The sequence below is a fragment of the Corvus kubaryi genome, unplaced genomic scaffold, assembly GCF_017639235.1.
Source record: "Corvus kubaryi isolate FWS band 111438036 unplaced genomic scaffold, C.kubaryi_AGA036_p1.0 68, whole genome shotgun sequence".
Taxonomy (NCBI): Eukaryota; Metazoa; Chordata; class Aves; order Passeriformes; family Corvidae; genus Corvus; species Corvus kubaryi.
The window spans coordinates 7,315,388-7,331,552 of NW_024582056.1; the positions used below are offsets into that span (position 1 = coordinate 7,315,388).

General features: G+C 37.7%; 1 protein-coding gene across 2 annotated transcripts in view; it reads left to right on the forward strand.

Annotated features, from left to right (window-relative positions):
* The first annotated feature begins 517 nt into the window (after positions 1-517).
* RETREG1 (reticulophagy regulator 1) overlaps positions 518-16,165 on the forward strand; it is a 30,699-nt gene continuing 15,051 nt past the window's right edge. Inside the window, exon 1 of one of the 2 annotated variants that reach the window (XM_042048737.1) lies at positions 518-569. Coding sequence is in view for 1 of the 2 variants with exons in the window: in XM_042048736.1 (XP_041904670.1) it covers positions 6,606-6,640 (35 nt within the window). In the remaining variant the exon portion in view is untranslated. Of the gene's footprint in view, positions 570-6,435; positions 6,641-16,165 lie in introns of those variants that run through there. The other variant, XM_042048736.1, reaches the window with a different exon arrangement.

Genomic DNA, 16,165 nt, shown 5'->3' on the forward strand with positions numbered 1-16,165 from the left:
GGCTCCTATCCTCATGTTCAGGATGATTGCAGCATTGAAGTAATGGTGGGTCATGTAAGCAAACTGTGAGCATACCAGCAAAATCTTTTAGACATAGGTGCTCTCAGTATGTGGTCTGAGTATCTTGCTGTATGGTCCTGCCTTTCATATAGTTCGTCTTCTTGTGAGTGGGAAAAGAAATTCATTGGTGAGAAGAAACAGATTCAGATTGCTACAAACCAAGAGACAGGGAGGTGGTCAGGTTTCAGAATCTTGAGTCGCATGTTTGCCTAGGGAAAAAAAAAAAGCATTTTAATGTGACTTGACTGAATTACAGATCATGAGATGAGCTAGTACAGAAATACCTTTGTAGAAATGTAGTATAAGAAATAATTTCATGAAACAGTATGTAAAAGATTTCTTGAAAATTTTGAAAAAATAGTTATCTTTAGAAATGGTTCAAATCATTGCTAGGTGGGTTTGGATTTTTTGTTTAGTCTTTTTTTTTTCCCCTCCAAATATTTTTTTTCTTTTATAGCTGATTCCGTGGCCAAAAAGTCACAGAGCAGTTGAGATTTTCACCCTTAGTGGTAAGATCTACCTTCCTGTCTCCAGCTCCTCTCTGTTTGTCACACAAATCCAGCATGATCTGTCATATTGTAAAGAGCAAGATTTGCTATCTTCATGTGACTAAAATGTAGTAATCTGCTTTTTAAACTGCAGTTGAAATGTTTCTTACTTCCTTTAACTCCTCTTTTTGCTTGTGTTTGAAACTTGGAAATACTGTCATGCACCATGGAGCATTATTATGCGTGCTTTGTGATAAACACTAAAACCTCACAGTGACAATTCACTGTTGCTGATACAAATCAGGTTTTGGTGTCTGTTGATAGTCAGTTTGCTTTCATACGCAATTTTTAATGATTCTCTAAAAATACATATTCATGTGCTTTGTTCTACCCAGTGAATATTTCTTGCATGTGGTATCTTGTTTAGCTTTTTGAATGTTGCACTACTTTTTTTGTCAAAACAGAATGCTGTTTGTTTGGGGTGTTTTTTCTGAATATGCAGATTGTGATCTTAAAAATGTTTAACAGTTAATTATTTCATCCAGGTACAAATAAGAATACTGTATAATATGCAGAATTCCATGAAGAGAGAAAAATTTTCCTGTGCTCTTTTTTTGTTTGCTTTTATTGGTCGTCGACTGTTGAAAGATTTAATTTTTTTCTTTTTTTTTTTTTTGGCCAATCCTGAACCTTGGTACAGCTAAGTACCAGACTATGTTTTGTGTGTAATAGGTGTCTTCATCTTTTTTAGCTTTTTTACTGCTTGTGGTGACACCTGGTATAATACCCCAGCAAAGAACTGAGCATGTTCAGCAGGTCCAGTTGAAGGATTTTTCATTTATGCTTGTATGAAAGGTTTCCTCTCTTTTAAAACTAGCCTCCTCTGTATATCTCACAGTGTACGGAGAGACCTCAAAGTTAAGTAGATACAATAAGCTTTTGGCAGTTTGAAGTCAGCTTTACATAGAAAGAATCGGGACAGGAAACGTTCAGCAAATTTTGGCTGAAAATATGGGAAACTTGGCATGCCCTTGAAATTGATGAAATATGGTAAAACATATACTTTCACATGTGTGTGCATATAAATATATAATTGTACACATGCCTGCACACACACACAAATGTGATCAATTTATTCAGTTTCCCATATTGAAAAAGAGGGGAAACAGTCCATTTGGGGGGACTTAATGTATATTATTAATATGATTTTTTTTTCAATAGCATTAAAAGGCATTTCACATTACTCTTCATCCTAAGCATGTCTTTGACAATGATGGTAGTTTTTAAACCCATGCTTTTGCTGAAAATAACACCAGTGCAAACCATCTACCATAAGTGAAATGCTAGAATTTTCTATTCGTTCTGGAAATAAAAACTAAACTAGATGTTCTTTTGGGAGAGTGATTTTATATATATATATATATATATTTTTTTTTTTTTTTTATTTTATTTTTTTTTTTTTTAATAATGTCAGTCGAGGGTTTTTAGGATGTCTTTAAGTTTACAGTAGGGAGTTCATTATTTTTGCATTCACATTATTGGAAGTAAGACTCATTCATATCTGAATAATTAACACAGGGTTATACATTGAAAGCACAGTGTTTCCTTTTAGGTGAGGAAAAACATAGAAGGCAGCAGTGGTTGTGAGTAGTTCTGGAGCTGCTTGTCCCACTAAAGCATGCCACAGGCTGACTAAAATCTTTGAAAGCTTGCAGCCTGGGTGGGACACACCACCTACCTCCTAAAACCGTCGAGCATCGTCAGTATCTATCTGAGTGTGTAAAACAGTGTATGTGACACTATTTCCAATCCTTTTAGCTGTGAGGTTGCTTCCTTGTCTCTGGCAAGAACATAGCCTTTATTTCCCTTCTTTTTCTGAAGACTTCCAGAGTCTTTAGTGCCCACCTGTAAAAGAAAAATTTTGCATAGATGTCCATACCATTTGGGAGAAAGGCCATTTACTTGATAATTATGATCCATATGCAGTCCAAGTTTGTATTCAGCAAGAGCAAAACTGGTAAGATTCCCTGATCGAGCAGTATGTCAGGCTGGCATCTGATCTGCATGCCAGCACATCTTTTGGGATGTCTTCATACCTGACAGCAAAGAGCTGTTACTCAACAGCTCTCAAGGAAGTTTTCAGAAAGACCTAGAGGAGGTCAGCTTAGCTGAAACCAGGGTAATGGGTATAAGCAGAAGTAAGAAGAATTTGTTATTAAAGTTATCCAGATAACATAAAGAAGATCGGGTACTCTGGAAAACTCTGTGTAAAAATGTCATAATGATGGCCAACAGACCATGAGGAAAAGCTTAGAAAAGAGGTCAAAATGTGTAAATAATAGTATGCTCTCACTGGGAATAACTGTATTTCTGGTCTCTCCCACCTTAAATTGGTTATGGTAAACCCAGGAAGAGTTTGCAGAAGAACAGTGAAGATGTTTGAGGGCATGCAAGAGCTTACATGCATGAAACAGGTGAGCAAAATAGGGCTTTTAAAGCTGAATGAGCTGACCAACAGGAGGACATTGTAGATAGAATCTTTTTCCTCTTGATTACAAAACCAAGGGCTTCCATGTTCCTTTCAAAAGTAATAGCACAAGGGGGAGGAATTCACTGTGAGGTAGAAGGGGTTGTTCTTTCTGTTGAATAAGCAACAGAGCCAATGGGAGGGAAAATTTCAGACAATACTGCATGTGAGAAGTGAGAGAGACATGGCAAGGCTGGAATATAGCAGCTCAAACAAAGAAGTTGCTCAGAGAAACACAGATTAGTCATGTGAGTTGAGGCCTCAAAAGTGGCAAGAAGGAACTTAGAAGGACAGAGGAGAGTGACTCAAGTCCAGTGCAGTTAATGCAGTGCTTAGCTGCAGCTAAGCAAGGAAATAAGAATCTCCTTGAAAAGTAACATGGGTAGGAAAAGACTTTCCTTCCTCAGTTCTGTCATTTCTAGTCACTTTGAGTTTTTTATATTGGAAAAATTTAAAACTAATTTTTAGCAATCTTAAAAAATGGAAACCTCTTTTCTAAACAGCTTCATCTTTCAATTTTGCAGTCCTATCAAAAAAACCCAAACAATAATGGTCTGCAAAAACAATAAATCACTGTGAAAAGCTAAAGAGAGTTAACTGTCATCTGCCTGTTCCAATATAAAACTTCTTGGAAACCAGTTGAAGTGGCTAGATCAGAACAAACAATATTGGGTGGGGGTAGGCTGGATTTTTGTTCCCAAACATTATGCAGTTAAGCTGCAGATGTCCTTGCCGCAAGATGTTATAGGTGTTATCATAGGATGGAAATCCACTCAGAGCTAAAAAATAGGCATCACTGCTGGCTCAAACCTCCACAAGTTGGAGTCTGGAGGACTATATGTAGAAGGCAGCAATGTGTTTTTTCCTTGGCTGTTCCTTTTGGACACAGGAGAAGATGCCAAAGCCCTTTGGCCTGATTCAGTACAGTACTTCTGTTCACCTGCTGCTGTTCCACCAAAGTGTTCTTGGAGAGGTCATTCTATCTCATGCAGCTGTGAAATAATCTGGAACCTGATCTGCTGGAAACCTCCAGATGGGCCAATACAAATTCTAATTCCCTTGGACGCAGAAGAATTTAGAATGATCAAAAAAATGAGATGGAATTTTCTAGATAGTCTTCTTTGTGATACCAAGCAAAATACTTCAGTGCAATTGCAGTTCCACTAATTATGCACTCATGCTGTTCTCAAGTATGATTTTCAGAAGTGGTGAGCAATGATACCTGTAGAAACTAGTCTTTGAGTACTGAAGTGTTTTATATATGCTCTAATTCCAAGCTAACAGGTCCTTGACATTTTAGATAGGTACTCATTTAGTAGACAGTTTTGAACCTAATCTTTTTCAGGTCTTGCTTATGAATAAGTAAATAAGGTGATATTATCCTCCTTACCTCAGTGAGGGCTGGGAAGAGTTGTAAGGAATTGTAAAAGTAAACAGTTTTTCTGCTGTAGCAATAAGCTCTGTGTAGAGTGTGACAAAGAAAGGAACAGTCCAAAGCTGCACTTGAGTTTGGAATACATCAAGTTCCAAGGCTGAAATACAGGGATAGACATGATACTGAAAGCTTTTCAGCTTCTGAGTGTAATCCTCAAATGCTTTAAAATGGAATATTTTGTAAAAAGGCGTTTTACATAGTAAATGTATGTGGTTGTGTAAGAGTATACTGCAGTGCATGGAAACTAAAGCAGCCCAAGTTACATAGGGGATTCAATTTTGTTTGCTTTAATTTTTGATGCTACATTTAAATTTTGAATGATGCTCCTACATGTTTGCAGATTTCAGTTATTTCTTTTGCTTCTTTTCCTAATTAGAAGACATCACACCGTTGATCTGAAGATGAAACTGTTACACAGAGTCATTTCATTAATTAAGATTTTTGAATTTAGCAGCTCTTGTTTCAGGGTAAGCTTGAAGAAATTAAACTCTTAATTATTTCACCTCTAACTATCAGAAGTAAGAAAAGAAAAAAGAAAAGGAAAGAAAAGAAAAAGATTACTACATTGGAATATGCCAGTATTGGTGACCACGGAAAGTCTCAGTTGTAGGCGGGACACTTATTAATGCCTAATTATATATTGCATTGCATAATTTAGTCAGAGGACTTTACTCCCATTTTTTTAGATCTTACTAGTCCTTTCGAAGAAATTTATACGAAGAAAAGAAGAAAGGGTAGAATCCTTTGCCGTTCTGAAATTTAAGCAGTTTTCCAAGAAATTATGTATTACTCACAATGCACCATATATATAGCTTAGCAAATCAAAGATACATGGCATCTCTGCCATGTTGTCCTACTCTCCTTTTTTTTTTTTTTTTTTTTTTTTTATTTATTTTTAACATGTGACATCCCCAGGACAATTCTTACTGTCTCATGCAGGACAGGCAGGTATAAATCTTGCTTGGTTCCTTCATAGAAAAATAGATTTCTTATGTGAAGATCTCTAGATGTAATGTGGATTTGAAAACATTTTAAGAACAACAGGTCAACCTGTTCAGCGACTGAAGGAAACCATGTGAAGGAGCAGTGCTGAGCACTGTGCTGAACGACACACAGACGGGATCCTTGGAGTCTTGGACTGTGTTACAAAGCTTCACCAGCACAGATAAGGTTGCGGGGGTGTTGAAAATTAATAGTGACGTAGCTGGTGTAACTGGAGTGACAGAATCCTTGTCATGCATGCAGCAGTAGGAAGAAAAGCCATAGGAGGAAATCCATATTCAATTCACCTTCACAGAGGCAATCAAAGTATTTTGGCAGAAAGCCTCCTCCTACCAGCATATTTTAGTTTTTGAGGACTTTGCCAGCACAGTGTTCTGGTATTCCTGTTTAAGATTGTTTATGGCCGATGAGCTTGGAATCAGAACTTAAAAGCAATTCAGTTAATCATTATTGAAAACTTGTCTTCCTAGTCCTTATTTAAAAGAATTGCTAAGTTTGTGTGGATTTTTTTCATCTGTAAATTTCGTCATTGGAGAATAATTTGGCTTCTTCTGGCAGCTTGTGACTGACACTTTGTAGGGAGGAAAAAAGGATTTGTTGTAGTTAAGAGTAAACTCTTTGCTTTCATATTTTCAAGCCTGTCACTTTATTAAAGTTATTTAGCTTCTCATCGTTTTTGTTGCTGCTTACACCTGAGAAAAATGGGAGATGTTGAGGAAGATTTTCAGTGGAAACAGAAAAATAAAATGTACTAAGTGGGTGGTGATTCTCCCTCACATGACCAGAAGGAAAACAAACTGTTTGGCTTTTGACTGTGCTTGCTACTAAACACCCTGTCATAGTGTGTGAGGTGAGTCACGACTTGTTTATTTATAGCCACGGCCAATCAAAGCCGACCGATCTGAACTTCATTCAAGACCAGCAGCACTTAGGATGTCTTGTAAACATTTGCTCTCTGAGCAAGGAGCATTCTTCCTGGCAGTGAGCAGCACAGGTGCCTGGCCGGTGGCTCCTAAAACACAAAACAGACTAGAAGATCGTGTCCTGGATTATCTAGATTGGTAGAGAGAGAGAATTCCCTTTCACATCTGAAATGCCAGACAGTGAGGATCTGGGACAAGATGACAGGTACTGTACTTTGCTTGTGCTGGCCCTCCTGTGCAGTGCAGGAAGGACTGAGGCTTCATGTAATTAATCTGTGTGTACTCCTGTGTGCTCAGCCTGAGATCAGTTTTCTCTGCATTGTAACTAATCTTCTGCTTCTTGAGGGCTTTGCCTCTAATGCTAACCTTCTGAGGAGGGAAGTGTGAGTTTTAATGGCTGATAGAGGGTAAATAGAACAGCTCTGAGGTACTTGTTAAACTGAAGCAGAAGGAAAGAAAATACTATGTGGTTTCTACCTGGTCACTTTTCCTTTCAAAGCCTCAAAATGTCAGGCATGGAAATAGTTGAGTTGGAGCCATGTTCCTGAGAGAAGCCTAACTCATTTGTGTGAGATGGGGCACTGTGTCCCTTTGCGGTATGCCTGTCTTTCTGGAGTTCAGCTTTTATTTTAATTAGCTGATATAACCAACAGTCAGGACAAAAAAATAGTAATTAGATCTAAAACTTGGTAACAATTTAAAAAATACCATTTTCTGAAATATGATCTAGCACATCCTATGAAAGAAATGCACTAATTAAATTTAGCCAAATAGTTTTTAAAATAGATATTTGAAAAGTAGATATTATTGATGTTTGACTATGACAGAATTTATAATCTAGATTTTTTAAAGTCCACATGGTTTTTCCATAGTCTTGATGCTAATCAAAGTGTTGGCTCCAAAATGGTGTTAATTAAATACTTGATGTTGTAAAAGGAGCATTTGTCATGTATATAGAAGTAGATTCTTTTTTTCTTTTTAGAAGTTAGTGAACAAAATGCCAGAATATAGAGACAAATTCAAGAAATTAAGCAATTACAAGGATCAGGAGTGAGCATTTCATTATGGCTTTGGATTTGATTTCTTCTAGTTAAATCTGAACATTTATGTGGATGTTTTTCCAGTATGTTTGAGGTGAAATACGGGAGATAATTCTGGTTGTGGTAGAGTAGCACATTCAAGCACTGCCCCCTAACTGGATGGGCGTGGGTAAATGGATCCCCAGGGGCATAATTGGGTCTCTGCAGGGGTGGGGTCACCTACACATTTCCGTTTGCAAGGATATCTGGGTTGTGCCCTATATATATGGCATAGATTGCAATTAATTGTAGTTGCAGGGAGCATTTTTTCTTCTCTTAAGGAAATGTTGACTTGTTGCTGATAACCACCAAAGTGTTAATTGCTATTCTTTAAGAAATGTTTAGTGAGGTTTCCACTTCGTTCAGTTCTTTATTTTTCAATAAAGAAAAACTGAAATATGTGTGACTCCTTCAAAAAAGTTTTCAGCTTTGTAATAGTATCTAATTTATTTTGTTCACAATTCTTTCTCTATAAAGGCTTGCAGCAAACTTTGGCAGCTAAACAGAAGAAACTACACCCAAGGCTCTAAGACCTCTTTTTCTATCAAATTTGGGGGCTTTTGTTTTGGATTTGGAAGAAAAAGGATGAGCTTTTCTAAAGCAGTAACCTGGAAAAGCTTAACAGAGCCTGCTCTGCCCATTTATCATTTTTGAAGCTACCATTAAATTAACTGACCCTGATGCTCATCCCTCATCCCTTTATGTCTTTGCTATTGAGCAAAAAGGTTTGAGAAAGTAGTTTAATCAAAAGGTTCCAGTTTTTTTCCTGAAATTAATTTGCCTTTTTGTCTTGGTCATAACAAATAGGATATAACTGGAGAACATTGCTAAAGGAGTGCTAATGAGGTTTGGTGGAGGTCAGAATATTTTGGTCCAAGTTAAACAAGAGGGAAGGAGCTATGGGACCTGTACAGGAGCAATTAATCTTAGAATTGCAAAAGAAGAAATTGAAATGTAAATGCACAGATAATGGTGTAATTTTAAGGGCACACTGATCAAAGCTTCAGCTTGTATGTATTTAAAAAAGGAGAGCAGTAGTACTTTTGTAGAAGGTGTAGAATGAGCTTTGATCCCTGATTGGTTTCAGTGCACTGCCCTCTTTGTAGGCCCTTCTCAGATGCATGTACTTCTTACATCCTCTCTCCTCTTGAGTTCATGTCCTACTTCAGAAAAGATGTAATATTGTGTCACAAGTGTATTTCATGAACGTTGTTACCTCATAATTAAATATGTGGCATTGGTCAAGAGTCTGTTAGTCATACTGTGAATTTAAATGAAGAATAAGCGAAGGAACGGATGCACAAATACATCTTAGTAAGGCTAGCCAAAAAGCTAAGAGTTGTGAAGAGCATGTACCCACTCGTATCTTCTGTTTTGTTTTGGCACATGATCATGGATGGTAACAGATGAAGAACAGTGAGGAAATGTGTGGCCACAGGTAGAGGATTGAAAACAATTTAGCATAAGGAGATACTTTCCCTCAGTAATTCTTTATCATCAGGTCCACTACTGGTTTGGTGTAACACAGTATAATTTTTTTTTTTTTTTTTTTTAGTTGACAATTTGTGAGGGATCTCATAATAGTCAAGAATGTATAACAGTTACTGTGAATATCAGTCCTGAAGTGGTGGAAGCACATGGCTTTAGGAATTCTAAGTAATGCATCAGAGTACTAAGTGAAAACCTACCTGTACAAAATACATTAAAACCATGGAAGAGTCAAAATGAAGTTTTTCACAGAAAAAGTTACACCCATCTTGTTAGGTAACACAGAAAGTAATTTTTAAAAAATACTCTTTTTGAAAATCCAGTTTTCCCTTTTTTTTTTTTTTCTGCAGCTGCTCTGCACTTCAGGGAATACTCAGCTCATCTTTCCTAGTTGTTTGACTTTGAAAGGCCTTGAACTAGGAATATCCCAGCTGAAGAATGTGGAGGCTGGAAAGGAGGAAAATTAATTGATTTTGTGAAAAAGGACTAAAAGAGTTGTCATTGCAAGAGAAAAATGAATCCAAAAGACTTTCTTCCAAAAGCTGGGCAGATCTGTTTAAAGTTCTGCAAATGGAACTTTATGGTCTTGTTGCTTAGGAAGGAGTTTCCTTACTTTTCTGAACAAAAATGTCTCTTTTGTGTAACCAGTGTCTGTTAACATGGGAACCTGACCTGAAAGATCCCAGGCCTTGTACCGTCTTGGTAAAAGGACAACAGCCCATTGTAAATAGCATTATAGTCTTTGCTGAATAGAAAGCAAGTCAATGATAGTATTTACATGGCACTGAAACACTCTGGTTTCATGTAAAGAGATGTTTTTAAAAATCTACACTTAATGACTAAGTCATGAGTTTGGACTAATGGCACTTGACTGTCAGATCATGCTTTGAATGACCTGGAACTGCAGTAGTAGCTGGTGTTCTCCTCAGGGGAGCTGGGGGAACGAGTGCAGGTCAGAGGAGGGGTTTCCTGTGATAGCTGGCCTACCAGTCTGCTCACCAGAGTCTGTCAAGAGGAGTTCAACAATGAAATGCCCCAATTTAGGTGGAGTGTATTTTTGTTTGTTTTAGCAGAATATTCAGCAAAAAGTGACATCTAATACTATCTGCTGTGTTGAGGCACTTGTATACTGGAATCACCTTCAAAAAAAGCAGGAATTAACCGGTTTGTGTTTGGTCAGCTAAAGAAATACAATGCAGCTCCTTATTAAGACTTCATAAGATGACTGATGTATTGTACATGAATAGAAGAGGTGAACACATGCTTTCCAGAATAAAATCCTGTTAGTAATGGGTCATTTTCTTTTTTTTAAGTAATCTGTTGGACTAGATGAATTCCCCTATCTCTTTGCAGAACCCTTCAGTGTATCTTTAAAAGAATAGGTTTGCTTTCATTTTCAGAAAACTTTGTTCTTGACTAGTAATATAAGCAAAAAAACTACCTTCATTTATAGGATTGATACTGTTTAGCAGGACACCAGTGATGAAATGTTCCCGTCAGTTGAAGAGAAGAAATACAGTTATGGCTTTAGTTCAACACACTGTGCAAGGAGTATATAGAGTCCGGGATGAAAGGTTGCTTATATGATGTTTTGTTGAAAGTCACGTGGCCTGACCAGTCTGCTGTGCAGTCCATTGAAAAAGGCACATCCAGCCTCAACAAATGCTGATGACTTAAACATATTTCTTGTACAGTAATATTAAAAAAAAAAAAAAAAATCATCTTGGTCAGGAAATAAAAGGGGGGATGCATGTTACTGAAAGCTGTGAAGTAAGGTCTTTTTTCAGCTTTTTATTCCACACCTTCCCTTGGAAAAAAAAAAAAAAAAAAAAAACAGGAACAGCAAATAGGACTGAACCACTGTTAAGAAAAAGCACAAAATTGAAGTGTCAGATGAGGATGGATGAGGCCAGGAAGAAAACACTTTAAAAGTTTGAGAAGCAATGTTGCGTAGTATTAATTCATTTCGCTCTTACAAACAATGTGTTTGAACTACTGGAGGTGTGGTAATTAAAGGAGTTTTTTAGATTGGGAAATGTTAGCTACTCTTTAAGCCTGATAACTACATTCTCCAGCTTCATTTTAAAAACAAGATCTGTCTGTATATCTTAGAGATTCCAAGGGTGCCAAAGTCTCGGCATTGAAGGGATGGTCAAATGTGATCAGTTAAAGGATGTTATCCACAGTACAGCATGTTAGTGAGCCTAAATCTGTGCAGCTCATGTGGATTAGCAATGGGAAATAAGGTGCATATGGATATCTACAAGCTGGAGATATTTCTGTTAGAAAAGCTTTATAATATTTGTAGCAAAAAGGTTGTAGATGAAGATTCTCCCTGAGGTCTAAGAATGGAGTGTATTTGTGGATGCTTCCTGGTTTTGCTTTTTCTTTCAGTGACACAGCATTTTTTTGCGGAAGTCTTTGAAGCGAGGAGGATTTTACATGGTGTCCCAGTGATTCATTTAAATAGCAGGTCTTATTGACTTGGTCATGGCCACATGACACACATATAATTATTTTAGTATACTTAACGATTGCATATGATCCAAAAGTGGCACAGGATAGAGCAGAGTGCTACATAGTCACCTTTAAAATTAGCCACATAGGTCATTAAGATGCTGTGCTGTGAGTTTAGTGGTGCTGGCCATTCTGTCTTTCCACATAGTGCACATAACATTCACAAATGTGTTACATTGTGTTTTTGTAAGGCTAATCAATAGTGTTCCACCACAGTTCAATAGTAGATTTTAGAGGTTTTGCCATTTGTACTTTAATGCACTTAACTGTAAAATGTTCTTTTAACACTATTTTATATTTTGGAAAGAGAAAGGGGTGTTTATTTTCCTTTTCAGTATATGCCCTCCTGAAATTTATATGTAAAAAAAAATTTTTTACACAAACCTTTTTAGTCTAGATACTATTTTAAATTCTTTATCTCTGTACCTTAACAATTTAGAAGAAATATTTCAAAAACCTACATTTTTGTATAGGTCTTCAGGTATAAAATGTTTGCTTCAGAGAAAAACTGTATCATTATAATCACTCCCTTCTGCACTGTGGTGACTTCTTTCTTACAGCAGAAACCTGTGAAAGCTCTGAAAAGGTAGACCTGCTCGATTGGGGTGTGCTGACAGTTTGCACACTGCATTTCTCTTGGTTAAGTTTCAGGATGACCTCCTGGTTGCTTGTTTGTCCTTTGATATCCAGATCCCTTACAGCTGCACCATTCTATACGTTCTAGATATTACTTTTTTTAAAACTACAAAATAGCCATATTACCTATATTTTGATTTACATATCTTTGGGACTGTAACTTTCAGTTCTTCCACCTTGGCTACTACATTCTAAGTTACCCTGAAAATTACAGAGGGCACAGGCTTCAAATGTGTGTGGTTACAGTTGAGAAATTAAGAGGGTTTAGAAGCTCTATAATTACTAACTCTATGTTTATGTGGGTGCAGTCCTTCCGATCCAGCACATCATGGTGTTCTCTGTCACTGCTGCAGTTCTGAGTAGCCTATCTGCATGAAGATACAGAGAAAACTGTGTACACATAATTAAAAAAAAATCCAGCACATCACGCAGAGATCTTTAAACCAGTAACATGAGATCTGCTGACCTTTCTGAGAGAAATGTGATGGGGCTTTGCTTGAACAGATGTCTAGCTACAAAAATGAGAGCATGACAGCATCAGTCATTTTTAGCGAATGTAATGCCACTGACTCTTCTGGCCAGAGTTTGTGACTGTGATCAGTGGAAGCGTCTGGGTGGCAGAGTGTTTTGGGTAGGTTTTTTTTTACAATTACTAGGCAACAGTTTATATATTTGCTCAGTTATAGAAATGATGCAATAGGCAGTCAGAAGGATGTGAGTAATTTATTTTTTCTGAACACCCTCAACCTTACTGAGAGTAGTTTTAGAATGGAAGTGTAGCACTGTATATCAAACTAAGGTTAAGTGATGGGAGCATAAAATGTTATTCTTTCTAAATTATCCACAAAAGCCTTTGAAAGTATTCAGAGAGAGTTGGCTGCTTATCCCCAAAGGAGCACCCGGACAGCAGTCCCTAAAGCTGTTTTGGCAGGAAGTGTAGGGTTCACATTTAAGTCATGTATTAAGGTATTGTGAGTAACCCCACTAATATTATGCTAAAATACTTTTTGTGTTCTTGGTTGACTTAAGTCATAGTCAGGCACTCCACTCTCATCATCTACATCACTTCACGTATCTTCTTTTTCCCTTTTTATCTTTAAATGTGATCATTGGAAAATTAATTTCTCTGGAGTATGCATCATTGTGTGCCTGTTTCCTTTTGATCTAATGCAGACGTAATAGTTATCTCTGTTTTTACAGGACCATGACATAACCTCTCTGTGTTTGTGTACATACATTATATGTTGTACATACAACTATATGATGTACCTCCTTTCTTTCTCACTCCCCCTTCACCAGGATCTGTTGCTTCTCCCTTGTTCCAACTCTCTGGACTGTGGGTAACACTACCATTAAAGTGGGCTCAGCGTAAAAAGACAGGAAGAACAGACATCACCACGGCTGGTAGTTGTTGGGAGGTGTGAACAAGAAGATGCAGCATGTGCATCTGGTTGTCACGCTGAAGATCAGCAAGCTGACTTTGTTACACCTCTAATTGCCTAAGATCAGAATAAGGCTTCAAAATAGTCCCTGGTGTTCCTTGTAAAATAGAAAATTGTAGCTATTGTAGAACTGACAAAGGTGTCTTGCGATTTCTTGTGGCCTAGAAGCAACTGCCAAGTATTCTTTTGTGGATCTCAGTAGTGGGTTTGCAATGTTTTGAAGGAAATTTCACCTGTACCATCCACTCTTCTTGCTTCTTGTCCATGCACCACATGTGGACCACAGGGCCAAAGCATATAGCAATATATTTTATTTTGCACTGCAGCTCATGCTTTCAACAGCTTGGCTAAAAAAAGCATCACTAGCAACCAAGCAAAGCAACTCCAGAGAACTTTCCCTCCAAATGTGCACTTCTTCTTCATAATATGCATTTTATTTTGATTTGTTACTGGCTATCCCATTGTGCCTTGTTACATCTCCTCTTTAATCCATATTGTCTCTGTATTAGTGGTTAGCATATGTGAAAATAGTTTGCATTTTTATAGTACTTTATGCTTTCATCTTTAGTCCCCTCTCTGTTTTTGCTATTAGCTTAAAATTATTAAAATGAGTATCTACAATTGTCCTAGGTATTTCAGAGCTCTAATTTGATAGTAGGCATCAGGCCTGTTTATTTTTGCTTTGTGCTTCTACGAAGTTCTACTTTGATTGTCAACAATTTTAAATAAAGGGTAGGAATAAAAGTCTGTAAAAGGATTTTTTTTTTCAGAACACTGTCATAATAGTAGTTTTCAGTACTGGAATAATTGGGCAGCTCTTAAGGCATTTATTATTAGTGCTGTAGAATGGTTTACAAAACCTGGAAGCAGTGTTTCTTTAGGGGGAGTAGCCTATCCATAAAAATTGCAGTTCCATAGGCCAAACCCCTTGTGTAATACTCTTCTGAAGCCACTAATTATCAGATATGATGGAAATTGAAATCTTTATTGTGGGTGGTATGCAGACAGAAAGTTCTGTGTAACATTGCTCATCCCTCCAGCTGGGTTCCTGCCGTGATCTCTGTGAGTTATGTTATGGTTTTATTTACATCCTCTGTCAGGAGCAAATATCTGCATTTGGTGCCTTGCATGGCTGGGAAATTGCGAAAGTCACCCAGCCCAAGACAGGGGACTCTTATCCTATGTATTTCAGGTGCACTGTTTTAAATAGTTCATTGTTTTTTGGTTTTTTTTTCAAAGGGGAGGAAAAAACCCTGCACCCTGACTGTGTTGTAATGTAAGAGGAAATCACACCACTGCAACACTATAAACCCTATAATGCAGTCAGGAGCAGGGCACCAGTTCTGGGGTTTGAACTTCAATGAGCCCTACCCCGTGGCTGATGCCGCCGCTTCCTGCGGGTCGCGGTCCCCTCCGGGCAGTGTGGCTGTGTCACCTCCGGGCAGTGTGGCTGTGTCCCCCGCGCCTCTCCCGTCCCTGGCTGGTCCCCGCAGGGCTGTGCCACCACCTCGTGGCGGACGAGGAGAGCCGGAAGGCAGGCAAGGGTCTCCGTGGCGCATATTTGACCGAAATTGTGCTTTTTTACAAAAATGAGACTGCGGAGACGGTGTAACTGATAGGAGTCGGGAGTTTGATGTGACCGTCTGTGTGTCCCCTTATGGCTATGCATCGACCCTTGTACAGTCATTTTTTCATAATGTAATTTTTATTTATCTTGTAATTCAATCCACCCGTGACAAAATGTTGACTATTAAGGCAGTGATGGATTAGACATGCAATGGGTTTTACATGTCGGTAAAATGACCAGAGTTGCTCATGGCTGGCTTGCATTCACTGCGATCGATGCTGTCTGTACTCAGCAGTGCATTATGTGAAAGGTAACTCACTAAAGCTGGGGTGGAATTTACTTCAGATTCTCAGCGTTTGCACGGGGCTTCGTCCATTCTTTGTACCAGTTTGATTTGGCATTGACTGGCCTGTGTATGTCTTTATTATTATTTGTTGTTTCATAAAACAGCTTCCTTGTAGACGTTTTGTTTAGTCCACCAAGGTATATGATGTAACCATTTAAGCTCAGTATTGGATGCACTGATCAGCCCCAAATGTGATAGACACATATGCTTTCTCATGGTTGTCAGCAAATTCTTTGGTACAGGTTCTTTTTGGAGGGTATTATTTTATTAAAGTTACTGAACAGTCATAAGATAAACTTTAGAAACGGTCCTTTCAATACAATAGAAAAACTAAAATTCAGTAGGAAAATGAATGTAAACAGCAAGACTTCAAGAGCAATTTCTTTTTTTCTAGGTTGGGTAGCAATTTCATCATCATAGTTTGCAGAACGAGATAAAAAATAGAAAAGAAAAAGCACAAGGATTATATGCATAAAATGAAATTTATTAATATGTATGGCCATCTGGTGGCAATGAAAAGTACTGTGTTATACTTTTTAAAGAAAAAATAATATTAAAAAACAAATTTGAGGTCAGTTGCTTGATTTAGATGACAACTGTGCCTTGAACTCAATGTCTTCATATGACCAGAATGAATAAGCAGTAATTTTTGTAT